Source organism: Galeopterus variegatus, unplaced genomic scaffold (genome assembly GCF_000696425.1).
Source record: "Galeopterus variegatus unplaced genomic scaffold, G_variegatus-3.0.2 Scaffold74, whole genome shotgun sequence".
In the NCBI taxonomy this organism is placed as follows: Eukaryota; Metazoa; Chordata; class Mammalia; order Dermoptera; family Cynocephalidae; genus Galeopterus; species Galeopterus variegatus.
In genome coordinates this window covers 595,458-609,250 of record NW_007726185.1, presented here as the reverse complement: position 1 = coordinate 609,250, position 13,793 = coordinate 595,458, and the positions used below count along the sequence as shown (strand labels likewise).

General features: G+C 42.7%; 1 protein-coding gene across 3 annotated transcripts in view; it reads right to left on the bottom strand.

Annotated features, from left to right (window-relative positions):
• Nucleotides 1–13,793, bottom strand: part of FARP1 (FERM, RhoGEF (ARHGEF) and pleckstrin domain protein 1 (chondrocyte-derived)) — a 283,653-nt gene that overhangs the window by 66,671 nt on the left and 203,189 nt on the right. For all 3 annotated transcript variants that reach the window (XM_008578376.1, XM_008578369.1, XM_008578383.1), the window contains exons 6-8: nucleotides 6,650–6,747; nucleotides 1,393–1,507; nucleotides 424–571 (exon numbers count right to left, since the gene is read on the bottom strand). In XM_008578376.1, the coding sequence (XP_008576598.1) occupies nucleotides 424–571; nucleotides 1,393–1,507; nucleotides 6,650–6,747 (361 nt within the window). The remainder of the gene's footprint in view (nucleotides 1–423; nucleotides 572–1,392; nucleotides 1,508–6,649; nucleotides 6,748–13,793) is intronic.

Sequence of the window (13,793 nt, the reverse complement as noted above, 5' to 3'; positions counted from 1 at the left end):
AAATAAGCTGGCTCAACCCAACTTGGGTTATAAAAAAAAAAAAGGATTGCATTATAGCAAAATATCATCTACAAGTGTGAAAAAGGTGTTTATTGTGGGGTCTGGATCTTGCCTCCATACTATATTTTAAGCACAGGTCCACTGATAGGTAAAGCTTTCTGTGATCCCATAAAGTCAATAAACCCAAACAAATCTGTGATATGGATTCCCCAAGCAAGGCAAGGAGGAATGAAATAGAATCTGGAAGTTCAAGGCCTGGAAAACAGAAATCCTTTGATGAAGTTGGTTTTTCCTTGTTCCCCTAAAAATTATCTGAGGTATCTGAGGTCTTAACTCAGCCCACCCAACATGAATCAGCGCTGAAGGACCAACTCTCCTCTCTACCCCGCCAAGGGAACTAAGCTGCATTCTAAACGCTCTCACCTGAAACACTAGAATTCCCGTGTTGGCAACGGCCAGATTGATCTTGGTGCCTTCCCTGTCCTTGGCCGGGTGCAACCGGATTCCATACATCTCCAGCCGACGGGCAATCTCCAGGAGCTGGAAATCTGATTCTGCTGGTGTTTGTCCACTGACAAAACAAAAATTAAAGAGAAAGTCCAGGAGATTTGAATCCCCTGTGTCTATCAATTTGAGATCAGGCAGCTTTCTCCTGGGAAATAAAAAGGCATTTCATCACAAACAGTGGGGCTCCCCGATCAGATGACAGCCAACCTCCCATTCATTATAACCCAAAGTCTAGCAGCTAGGACAAAAGCTCTGTTGCTCATGTAACACAAAACCTTAAAAAGTCTGTCCCAAACTTGGCCAGTTTTTTTGAAACTCAAAGAGTTTCCTTTAAGGTCATATAAAAGCAAAACACCACTGTGTTCAAACAAGTTTTTAGTCACTTACAATAACCTAAACTTGCAAAAAGGTCAAGGAACACTCTCACACTGACACCAGGCTCAAATGCCTTCCTTAAAACAACAGCAAAAAGCACAGAGAATCCTTTGAAAATGTCCTACTGATCAAAACGAAAATGGAGATGCTACAAAGGTTCTAGATTTTCACAATGCTCTTACTTTGTCCTAGTGTACCATGTCCTTTTCCCCATTTCCTGTTAAGAAGTTAACTGGATGGTCCTTTGTTTTAAACTCTCCCTCTTATTGCTAACAATGGGGCACCCTAAAATTCCAGGCTTACTCTAGTCTCACAGGAGGGAAGCAAAGCTGGGTAACCTGCATTTCTGAGAGCCCAGGATGAGTCACGGCACCCCAGGGAGCCTCTGTGTCCTTCCGTCACCCTGTGTGTATTTCTTCGCAATAGTCTGTGTGTGTTCGTACACCCATGTATGTCGGGAGGTAGAGAGAAACAGCTCAAAGGAAACATGAAGCCATGCATGAGACTTACATGTGGTTATGGTGAAATTCCACGATTTTGTCTTCTAGTGCATCTTGCTGAGGTATGTACTTATTTTTTGCTAAGTGCTCTCTGTCCAATGCTTCATCAAAATCCCCAATCTCAGCTAAAAGGAAACAGAGGACGAAAAATAGGCCACACAGGATTGATAACACTTCACCATTTGTTACATTCTCCAGGGAGCAAACCGGAAGCTGGTGGAAGACAAGGTGTGCCCAGCTGGTGGGGAATAGCCTGAGGGCTAGATGTCAGAGGCGGGGATGTTTAACAGTCGGGCAACATAAGAAGAGGGTTTCCACTCCTCTTCATCTCTAATGGTTGGAAAGAGAACTTCAGAATCATCCATCTTTAGCTGTACGTGTTCCTGATTTCTTTTTTTCCTCCCCACCCACCTGGGGGTCACTTCTGTTCCCAGCAGTAAGTCCTATACACATGGATGATGATTGTGTGACCTCGAGACAGGCCCTGGAATTTCAGGACTTTACAAAACGAAGTTTTGAAAGTTATATATAACGATTATCAGTGCAAAATCCAATGCTTTATCATATAAAGAAAAGAGGATTGTAAATGGGTGTAAACGTAGATAATCTAATGTTTTAAAAACAAATTTAAAGTTTATTAAAGTTCTTACAGTCCTGTTGTCAGAAATAACAGGCCAGATTGCAAAGTCTTATAAACTTTCATCTACAAGAATCATGTTGCACTGTCTCATGTAACGTCAACATAGTCCTCAAAATTGCTGTAATGTAGAAATTTAAAGGGTAGAGCTTTAAAATCATAATTGTACCATAGCTTAACAACACCACCTCGAGCTCAGTTTATACCAATTGTAACACTTCTGGGACAGCATGCCTTTTTTTATGAATCACATATTCTGTGTAATGAGCTTAATACAAAGTAGCCTAATGATCAGAACCCAGCTGTTTTGATGAAAAGCAAGAGAGTGGTTGCTAGGAAACCTACCCTCCATTTTGTCATGTGAAGCAGCTTGTCACACTTTGGGCAGGGTACCTCCAATAATCAAGAAGAATACGGCCTATCTGTTGCCATAAATCACACCCACCGAGAATACCTGCTCTACACCCAACAGTGCCCACTCACCTGGCAACAGCTGGGCCACCGGAAGAGTCAATCACTCACTAGCTTCCTCCTGCTGTGATAGACCAGTAACGCTATCTCCAAATTGCCTTTTCTGGACTAAATTCACCTTCCCTGAATAAAGTTCAATCACCACCTTCCTTCACAGAAATGGGGGACATCTCTGGCCATACTGCCATCATTGCCAGCTGCCTTAACAACGGTGGTCTTGACTTTTCTGCAGTTCCTTCTACCTGGTCTCCAGAAAGTACAGGTGATTCTCGTGATTCAAGGTAATTAGGATCTACAAAGGCCCTGTGAACACTGAAGTAGCAATTACTGAACCATTTCTCCTAGGGGGAATGCAGGGTTAGGTTCCTGCACAACTCTTCAAACAATGCTTTGGTTAACCTTGTTTTGTGTGTGTTTCTGCTGAAAGACATCCCATTTGATATACACTGTTGATTCATTCAAAGTCACGGCCAACCGCAGAACTCACGCTTGAACGAAGCTTATCTAACACACACATCGTTTTCATAAGGCACATGGCACTGTGGTTAGGGACACTAGACAGCATGTCAGCACTACACTTGGGGGCCATTTTAAACAGTGAAACCACCAACAATAAGCACAAAATATTCCAAAAGCTTGGCACTAAACAGACCGTGAAGAGGACACGTGTTGACAGTGTGAGATCTGAAACAAGAAGGCAGAATGTTGCCTTGTTCAGCCTCAGCGGGGAGCGTGTGCTTCGGGAGACTCGTTTTTCACTGTCTTGGGCACATTGGCAAATGACCGTGAAAGTGTCACAAGTACTGATCTGGGGGTTACAAATTTTAGTGTGCAGGCAAATTTGCAAGGATTGACTTGATATGAGGGACTCATCTAAGTACCAAATTTTTTGTGAACTTTAAGTCTGGGCTTCTTGACTCCTATGGATCATATAACACACTCCTCCATAATTCAATAAAAAAGAATTAAGGGCTCCGCGTTTTCCTTTGGCATTGGCGCTTAACACACCTCATTATTCTTCCTCTGAACTACTTACGTTTCATTGCCCTTCTCCAACGCAGTGGCAATATATGACTATCAAACTCACTCTTTCTTTGAAATACATACAAAGTAGGGTCCACCTTATGTTTTGAGAGTTTGAGAACTGACATATATTCAAGATACAACTTAACGTTTTATGCCACAGATGTTCCATCAGTGTGCATATGCTACATTCCTTCGTAGTCTCCTCACAGCAAATAACAGGAACGACAACAACAAACCCAAATCCTGCAGTTTCCATAAATGAATAAGACTTCTGTGCAGGACACGCTAGGACAAACCCATTTTGCCATGCAGAATCCTCAGGGCAGGGACACACGCAGCCTGCAGAAGTGCAGCCCTGCCACATCTCCGCACTACCCAAGGGCTGTTTTCCATCAGGCCAACTAGTGTCCGATTCACCTCTTCATCAGCTTGTCCTACTTAGTTGATTCATAATAAATTAGAGAAAATTAAATGTTTGAAATACTATAAGGGAGATATAAAGCCAGTGATGGAAAAGCTAATGAAAAAATACAGACTATCTGAAAGACTCCATGTATTTAAATGAAAGGGAGGAAGATAAAGACCTCAGACTGTGTGTACAGATACAGATGAGATGAACACCCAGCTTCCCAGAGATCATTTTCCATCCGCACAAATATATTTTCTGCAAAAAGGAGATGAGCTGACCCCTTGCACCTTACCGATAACGCCAATAATTATCAGTAATTGAACTCAAGACACAATTAACAGAGGACTCTGTGAAATTCCTCCTTTCGTGACTGAGTGCATGGGATGCTTAAAAATGCAGAAAAGGGGTTTCATAAATATCAGAAGATTATAACAATATAATGCGTCTCATGACTGCACATCAAATACTATGCAGTTAGCAGGAGTACTTCGCAACCCATCTGTTTAATTTTCTCTGGAGAACTCAAGATTCCTGGGGGATTCTGAGTCACCTGTTGGTGTCTGGGGAAGAGTGGTGTATCAGACAGAGACCATGGTTTTCTGGATGTCACTGAATCTCCACTTCCCAGATGTGTGAGTGAGATTCACTGTCATAACAGATTATTATTTTTTTTAATTAATTTTTTTTAACTGACAAAATAAAAATTATATAGATTTATGGTGTACAACATGGTATCCTGTACACCATGGAATGGTTCAACTGGCTAAGTAACACATGCATTACCTCCCATACTTATCTTTCGGTGGTGAGAACACTTAAAATCTACTCTCAGTGTAACAGACTTAGAAGAAAGAAACAGGAGGAAAGAGGTACGGGACTCAAGGGCATCGGGAATCTTCGAGTAAGGTAAATTTCTCTCCTGCAAAAAGCCCAGGGTCATTGACATTTTATGAAGTTACTACTCCAATAAGGAGATTTCATTTAAAATTTTTACCTCCTTTGGAAAGGGAAGACTGCAGTTGAGGGAGGATAAAGAAAGAAAAGTAATGTTTACTGAACACCCAACTTGTACTAGGCGTTTATGCTATTGTTTAATTTTCACAGCCTTATGAAAGAGACTTTGTGAGTCTCGTGTTCTGAAGGAAATGGAGGTTGGGGGGTTAGTAACCTGCCAGGGTCATTCACAACACACAGAAGTCAGGTCTGCCTCATTCAAAGCCTTCCTTTCTCTCTCCACTATCATTGTATGAAGAGCGAAGATTTTACACAGAAAAGGCAAAAATTACATAACTTTCTGTGCCAAAGCTCCCTCATCTGTAAAAACGAGGATAACACTAGTACTGATCACAGGGGGCTGTTATGAGAATTAGATAACATACACAGAGCCGGCACATAGTAAGGCTTCATAAAGGCTAACTTTCGTTTTTTTCTTTCTCACATCATTTTTTTAAGTTGACAAAAAAAATCTATCTCCTAAGTCTAGTAGACATCTAGTAATTCTCATTTAAAAAATAAGATAAGCACCGTCTATTGAAACACCTCACTGTTTTAGGTTAAGGCAATTAGTTTACTAGGAGTGACGCTTCTTACAAACCTTTGGAAATCTTGTTAACTGGGCAGTTCTCAGAATGGGATGCGGATGATTATATAGGACTACTTTGCACACAGTGGAAAAAGATGATGTGATAGCACAACTTTTCAAAAAATTACTTTTATCATTTATTTATTTATTTTTGGCAGCTGGGCAGTATAGGAATCCAAACCCCTGACCTTGGTGTTATAATACAAACTTTTTTTTTTTTTTTTTTTTAAATACTAGTGCTCATGGGCTGGCCCGGTGGCGCACTGCTACAGTGCGCCGCTTGGGAGCGAGGTGGCGCTTCCGCCAAGGGTTCAGATCCCACATACAGACCGGTTCCCGCTCACTGGCTGAGCGAGGTGCGGGCCCAACACCGAGGGTTGCAATCCCGTTGCCGGTCCTGGTCCGGTACGGGCGCGACACTGAGGGTTGCGATCCGTTGCCGGACACGGAAAAAGACAAAAAGGAAAAAAAAAAAAATACTAGTGCTCATCCACATTGACCTTGGTCTATACACATAATTACCTTCCTGAAGCATAACGTGTACATTCCATTTCAAGTAACTTCTGCCTTAGTTGAGAGGGAAAAATGCCCAGGTGGGTTGTCAGCCAGGCTTGTAATGACCACAATCTAATGTATCCTTCGTCTAGATTAACACAAGTAAAAATACCTAGTTTCAACCATCGCTAGGATTAAGTGTAGATTCATGAACCCAAATTCATGGCTTACTGAACCAAAGAGCAAAAAACTCTAGAGAGAAGTGACATCTGTGGCAGTTTTATGTCTTAAGGCTAATGTACCATATTCAATGATGAAGATCCAAGAACAGGACAGAAAAACTTTAGTCTATTAGCCACTATCCATCCAGGCTTCTCTTTGAGACAACTGAGATATCAACCATTCCATACCAGTCCTTGAAAAAAGTGGACAAAGACCAGAACACAGAATTTGTGGGTTAATGTTTGGGGATGTGCATATTAAATAACGTTAGGATGACTGTTTTCTCTTCTACTCATAGTCCTTCATGCTAATAGCAAAAACAACACAAAGACATTATTATTTTTTGTGGATGAGATCTTTTTCCCCATCGATCCTGTTACTATGTTCTTTCCAACATGATTTTCAAGGAAACCAACACGACTTACATTGTACAATATGTGAGATCAAGAGAGCAGCGCTGGTGTCGTTACACGTCAACCTGCCTCGAGCCAAGTCCTGCTTCACCTGCAGAGCAAATAGGTACCTGCAAGATAAACAGAGATGGGCGTCATGCAAAGAGAGCAGGAGGGTCAGCAGCAAAGGTGGGCTCACTCCTGATCACCTGTACCACCATGAGAAACTAAGGAAAGGTATCTGAAACCAAGGAACAAGAAAGTCTGTATAGGCTAGAAGGAATCTCTGTTGCCATTTACTGCAGTGTAAATATCCACCGCCCTAAAAGGCAAAGAACCAGGAGACACATACTACAATCTTTTCACATGAGTAATACGTTTCATTTTATATGGAGAGATAAAGCCATAAACATGTAAAACTATAACCTACCACCCTATGTTTTTGCAGCATATAAGAAACATTTGAAAAATTTTCACAGGATCAAACATACTCGAGCATGGCTTTATGGCTCAGACAATAACAGCAATTTATTATGGTTAGTAAGAGCTTTGCCAATGAAATTGGAAAGATGAGGGTGTCTTTTTTTGTGGCGTAATATTCACTTAGCTACTTCCATAAGCCTTGGTCACCAGATCTGTAAAAATCAATGTAAGTTATTTTAAAATTATTTTCTTTATATTATGGGATAAAGCAAGTCAACGTTCTTGATGTAAGAGAAAAAAAATATTTGTAAATCAAATAAATTAAGTAAAAACTGTGCCATGTCAAAATGGATTTGAAAATACTGATATGAACTCACACATTTTTAGAAGTGCATTTACTGGTTTTGCCCACTGCCTGGAAAGTGCCTCCTTGGTGGCAACCGTTAGCAATCAGATTCTGTCCCTCATACAATTACCCATTGGAAGAACACAGAGGTAGGTCCCTGGAGAAATGGTAGGTGCCAGGTTTGGGGTAGGTAAGGGAACCAGGTAAGCCTAAAATTTCTGGTTATACCAGAAAGGAAGGCCACCTTCAAAAATAAATGAGTTGTACCAAAAGAGCTAAAAAAAAGATCATGAAGGGGCCTCTGCTGGCCAAAGTCGTGACAATTTGAATAGAAAAAAGAATAATTCAAGTGAATGAAAACACAGTGAATTAATGAAAATTCATGAGTCTCTTTTTTCTTAAAAAAAGAAAAAGCAGGAAAAATTAAATGTATCACCATTTTGAGACAGCTATTAAAACAATGTCTTAGTCAAACATCAGTAACCCAACACAAAGAAATGAGCTTACATGTAACGTGCCTGTCCCGTACGAAGCGTATTTCAGGACAGTCGGACAGCCCAGAGGATGAGACCAGGTTCTACTTTACAGGAAATGCCAACTTATAACAGAGTAGGAATAACAGAATTAGAAAATCCTTGTTCCACGACCTCTAAATAAATTATCGACTCTAGCAAGGACTGTCAATTGGTGTAGAAACCATTTAGGAGATTGGACAGTCACCCAGGGCCAAAGTCACACAACTTTACTTCACAATGGAAAAATCAGAATGTCAGCACCTTTATCCAGTGAACAATCTTAGCATCATAAATGAAATCTGAAGCGCACAACATTGCTTACAATGGATTCTAGCCAAAAATGCTTAACTGTATCCATTGAGCCTTTAGAACAAATTTCCAGTTTTCAGGAAAACACAAAGGATAAAAGAACAAGCTAAACAGCACCACAAGGAAGCAATCCAACAAATTCAGGAGGGAGGATACTTTGTAGTACCACTGCTCCAATTTCAACATGACGGTATGATGAAGGAAAAAAAAATGAGAGGCTATGCTAGGTCAAAAGAGGCCCAGAGGACACATAACCAGATGCGAAATGTGGCCCTAGAGTGCATGTTGTTTTAGAATGAGCAGATAAAGATGACAGATGGGGGACAACTAGGGAAATGTGAGTATGGCCAAGTTATTAGATGTGAGGAGAAGTACATATATGTGCACTAAAAAAAATCAGGGAAGATGTCACACTTATGTGATGGGCAACAGGAATACAGTATTTTTACTTTCTTAGTCTTATTTATTTGTATATTCTAACTTCCTACAATGTATATTTACTAGTTTTGTAATAACAAAAGGTTATTTTTAATGTTCAAAATGCCTTTAACAATATCAACCACAAGAGTCCATATGAATTAAATGAGATAATACAGGGAAAAGAGTGATTTAACAAAAAACATTCAATAAATGTTAGCAAATTTTTTTTTATTAAAGAATAACTCAGGCCGGCCCGGTGGCGCACTGGATAAGTGCACTGCTTGGGAAGCGCGGCGGCGCTCCCGCCCGAGGGTTCGGATCCCACATACAGACCGGTTCCCGCTCACTGGCTGAGCGAGGCGCAGGAGCAACACCGAGGGTTGCGATCCCGTTGCCGGTCCCGGGTCCGGTACGGGGGCAACACTGAGGGTTGCAATCCGTTGCCGGACACGGAAAAAAGACAAAAAAAAAAAAAAAAGAATAACTCTTCTCTTTTAAGTCATTTAGGAAGTTCCATTACTAAGAACTGAAAACCTCAGCAGCAACTGTGTAACCAACAAAAAAAGACCCCTATAGGTACACCAGTTGACCTTCATCTGAACTCCCTAATGACTATTCTTGTCCCCGTCCCCTGCCCCCCTGCCCCACCCAGCTTTTTCTTTCTCTACAAAGTCAGAGGGAACAAAAGCAGAGCATAAAAAACAATCTAAACATCAACATACAGGTTCATACGGGAAGAGGTAGTGCATGGGATCTTTCTGGATTAGGCAGCGATTACTGTCTTTGAGCTCAACACTTAGCAGAGCTTCAGACTTTAATTATAATCTCTGTGGTAAATTTTTTAAGCCAGCAGGAGGGCTTCATATTTTAAAAGAATTACATTCTGCATATTTTACCATTTAACAGTTCAAACATAGGGTCTTGTGTTCACAAAGAAGTGTTCAGGGATACAGACTCATGGTCACGGTCCACAGGCATGGCAGCCTTTGGGGATGATCTTGCATGGGCTGCATTAGGTTCTGAAAGCACCCATTTATTTGGAGGGCTTAGGCCCTTTTGAAGAGTGAAGGAATTGTCACCCCCAATTATGCTGACTCTTCCTGTTCCAAGGCCTTGTAATACAAGCAACAGCTTCCTGGGTACTGACTGTCGCCTTTTCTTTCCGACACGAGGCGTAAGCTGAGCGTACTGCCTGCCACACTAGCTTTAGAGATTCAGCAACACCTCTAGTACTATAAATGGAAGCAATTCCAACCACACTCACAGGAGCTACAGGCTAAGTTGTACTTGGCAGGCACTAAATAAAATTAAAAGGGTAAACACGATGAAAACACAAAGTGCACAAATGGAGCCACCTCTCCCTGGGAGAGGGTGGCAATGACGGTGGCTGCACCGCGCAGAGGGGCTTTGCTTGTGGGTCTGCAGGCATTACGCTCCACACCCAGCCCACGCCCGGCTTGCTCTCAACATGTCCCTTTTGACTTATTTCATTTGGAAGTTCTCCATCTTCTCTTTTTTCTTATTACATGTAAGTAATTTACAATTTCTCTGCCAGTCTAAGAAAACATTTCAGTAGGCCATAAAGAGCAGCCTGATTCTGATAGGATACCCTGCACTTCTAAAAAGAACACAGCCAAGTAGAAATCGGAAGTGGGAGAGCGCAGGGTGGCTGAGCCCCTCAGCACAAGGAAAGGGACTCTGAGCTTGGCAGTAAGGAAACCAGAAACTTCTCCAGAGCCCCCTCGAGCTTGCTGTTTTCAACCTGCACCTACCAGCCTGTCCATGTCTCCTTCTAGACGCCTGGGTGCTGGGGTCAATAGGACGGGGTTCCACTGAATGTGCAGTTCAATAAATAGAAAGGAATTCAGCTTCTTGTCTAACAGCAAAGTGCAATTTCATCTTGTACGTATACAAATGGGAAGCTGAAAGCTATTCCTGGAGGCCCAAAGACTGAACTACAGAGCTAGGGTAACATACTCTGCTAAGCTGCAGGCCAGTTTCTGTCTGTCCCACCCTTGTCTACATGTCCCCGCCCAAGATTACCAGTGACATCAAGCTTTTCCCGACACTCTCACCATCCGTCAGAGAAAAGTGCCTGAAATCTCAAAGGTCTCATCATTGCATGTCGCTTATACAGGAATTTGAGAATGTGGGAGTCTCAACACCTTGGATCTCCAAGGTGCCCTAGCTATTACATCTTATCCAAAGTGCACAGCGAGGGGAGTCGGCGAATACGATAGAAATTTCAGACCGAGACACAAAATTGTAGAGAGACAGGAAGAATGAGATCTAGTGTTCTATAGCAATACATGGAGACTACAGACAACAAAAATACTGTATACCTTCAAGTAGCTAGTTGAGAGGACTGAATATTCCCAACATAAAGCAGTGACAAACGTTTGAGGTGATAGATAACACTAAATACACTGATATGATCACTGCACACCGTATAAATGTACCCAGATATCATATTGTACTCCATAAACGTATACAATTGTCATGGGTCAATTAAGAAAAAATAAATGAAAAAGGAAAAAAAATTTCAGAGACAGAAGCAGGTCAGAGGTTACCAGAAATGGGGGAGAAGGAATAATGAGTTGTTGCTTACTGGGTACAGGGTTTATGTTCAGGATGACAAAAAAGTTTTGGAAATAGATGGAGGCGGGTGGTTGCACAGCATTGTGAATGTAATGAATTCCACACAAATGTACATTTAAAAATGCTAAAAACCGCAATCCTATGTTATAATAGTGTTTTACAGCAATAAAAGAATGGGAAAAAAAAAAAAGAAAGAAATTTCAGATCAGTTTTATTCAACGTTAAGCCAAAAGAATTCTCTTCTTGGAAAAGATTTCTAAGACACCAGTTCATCCTGGGAGCCAGAAAACAAAAACAACAAAAACAAAACCTGCTAGGGCCAGCTGAGCTTGTGTAACTTTAGGAATTTATCGGCACGGACAGAGAAGCAGCAAAGCACCAGGCACATTTGGCTTAATGAGAACAGGATAAATGGAGTCCAATAACAAGGACCAGAATGGTAGAAAACTCCAAACCTCTTGAGACAATGACTTAGAGAAACTGAAAAGGTGCAAAACTATTTGCAATGTAGAATTTTCAGTGGAGAAAGGAAAGATTTATGCTTCCAACTTTCTAAGCAGGAAAGAGGCCCAGTGACTCACAGCAGGAAAAGGCACCCTGCTGGCCAACAGCTGGACTCGCCATTAGATTTATTTCAATACACTGAGCTCAGAGCAATGCATGTTCCAACGACAGAAAAACCAGCCCCGGACACTGAGAGACGAGGCCCCAGTAAAGACACCACACGAAGGTGCTCCTGTTAAGTGGTCTGTTCAATTGTGTACAGTTCCCAGTAGGCTGATGGCTTCTGCCAGTTCCTGGCTGCCTGCCACTTCACTGATTTGAGGATTGTAAGTGGAGGTAGACGATTAGTGGCACCCTGTTCAGAAGACGTAAAGCAGTGGGAAGAGTCTTTGTCTCTCCCTGGAACTCCACATTTGTGGATCCAATGGTCTTCCTGAGGCAGCCACACGATGCCCAATAGGTACCTCAAATGCAACCTGGCCAGAACCAAACCCTTGACATCCTACCCCTCCCCAGTACTTTTTCCTCTACCCCGTTCCCATTTTAGTAATCACCAACATCATCCACCCAGTTACTCAAGTTAAAAATCTAAGCGTCCCCTCTGCTGTCCTCAGACTCCACCTCCAATCCATCACCAGGACAGACGGACCCTGCCTCCAGGACATATTCCAAATACAGCCACATTTCTCCATTTCCACCGCCACCACTTTCTGTGCTGCCATCATGCTGGCCTGGTACTGTGACTGCTTTCCTCACTGGATTCTTCCAACCCCCAAGCAAGCACGTGGCGGCTGGTCTTTCAACACTGTGTATCAGCAGGTCTCTCTCCCACCTCACTGCATATCACCCTCGACATTACTGGCCCTCTTTTAAGTATTTAGATATGCAGGGTTTGTTCCTGCGTTGGACACTGTACCGACCATTCCTTTTCTCTGGAAGGTTCTTCCTCAGAAAATGACTGAGAGATCCTCATCACTTCCTCAAGAGGCACCCCTGACCCACCAATCTAAAGTCATCACCCAGTCACTTTCTATCACATCATCTGACTTCAATGACCTAAAGAACTCTTACCACGATCTGATATTTTTCTTGTTTATTTGATCATTTTGTCTGTTTCCATGAGAATCATGACTTGTGTTTTCCCCACTATATTCCCAGTGCCTAGAATGATGGTTGCACACGCTGCACACTGAATAAATACTGCTGGCTAAACGGACGTCTTCATCCTTTTGCTAAACGATGGCCAGCAACTCAAGATACTGTGCTCTGTACCGAGAGAGATGAAAAGACATGATGGCCTTTGGTCATAAACAGCCATAGCCTAAAAGGCAAACGTGAAACGTGTGGCTGGTGAGACTGGTGGACTCATAGAGCACTCCTGAACTGGGAGTACTTATCTCCCTGTGTTCCCGCTAGCTCTGCTCCCTTTTGGAATACCATTTGTCTTGCCTGAAACTATAAAATGATTAGGAGTAGTGATGATCATGATCATGATGGTGGTGGTGGTGATGGTGGTGGTGGTGGTGATGGTGGTGGTGGTGGAGATGGTGGTGGTGGAGATGGTGGTGGTGGTGGTGGAGATGGTGATGGTGGTGGTGGTGGAGGTGGTGGTGATGGTGGTGGTGATGGTGGTGGTGGAGCTGGTGGTGATGGTGGAGGTGGAGGTGGCAGTGATGGTGATGGTGGAGGTGGCGGTGATGGTGGAGGCGGTGGTGGAGGTCGTGGTGGTGGTGATGGTGATGGTGGTGGTGGAGGTGGAGATGGTGGTGGTGGTGGTGGAGATGGTGATGGTGATGGTGGTGGTGGAGATGGTGGTGATGGTGGAGGTGGCGGTGATGGTGGAGGCGGTGGTGATGGTGATGGTGGAGGTGGCGGTGATGGTGATGGTGGAGGTGATGGTGGCGGTGGCAATAATGATGACCCTGGTGATGACACCCATGACAGTGCCCCTACGGGATTCCAGCTACTGTATGTAAAATAGTGCTTATCCTCAAAACAACTCTGGCCAAGCAAGCATGATAGTGTCATCATTAAAGCAGAATTAACAGTGGCACAGAGGGAA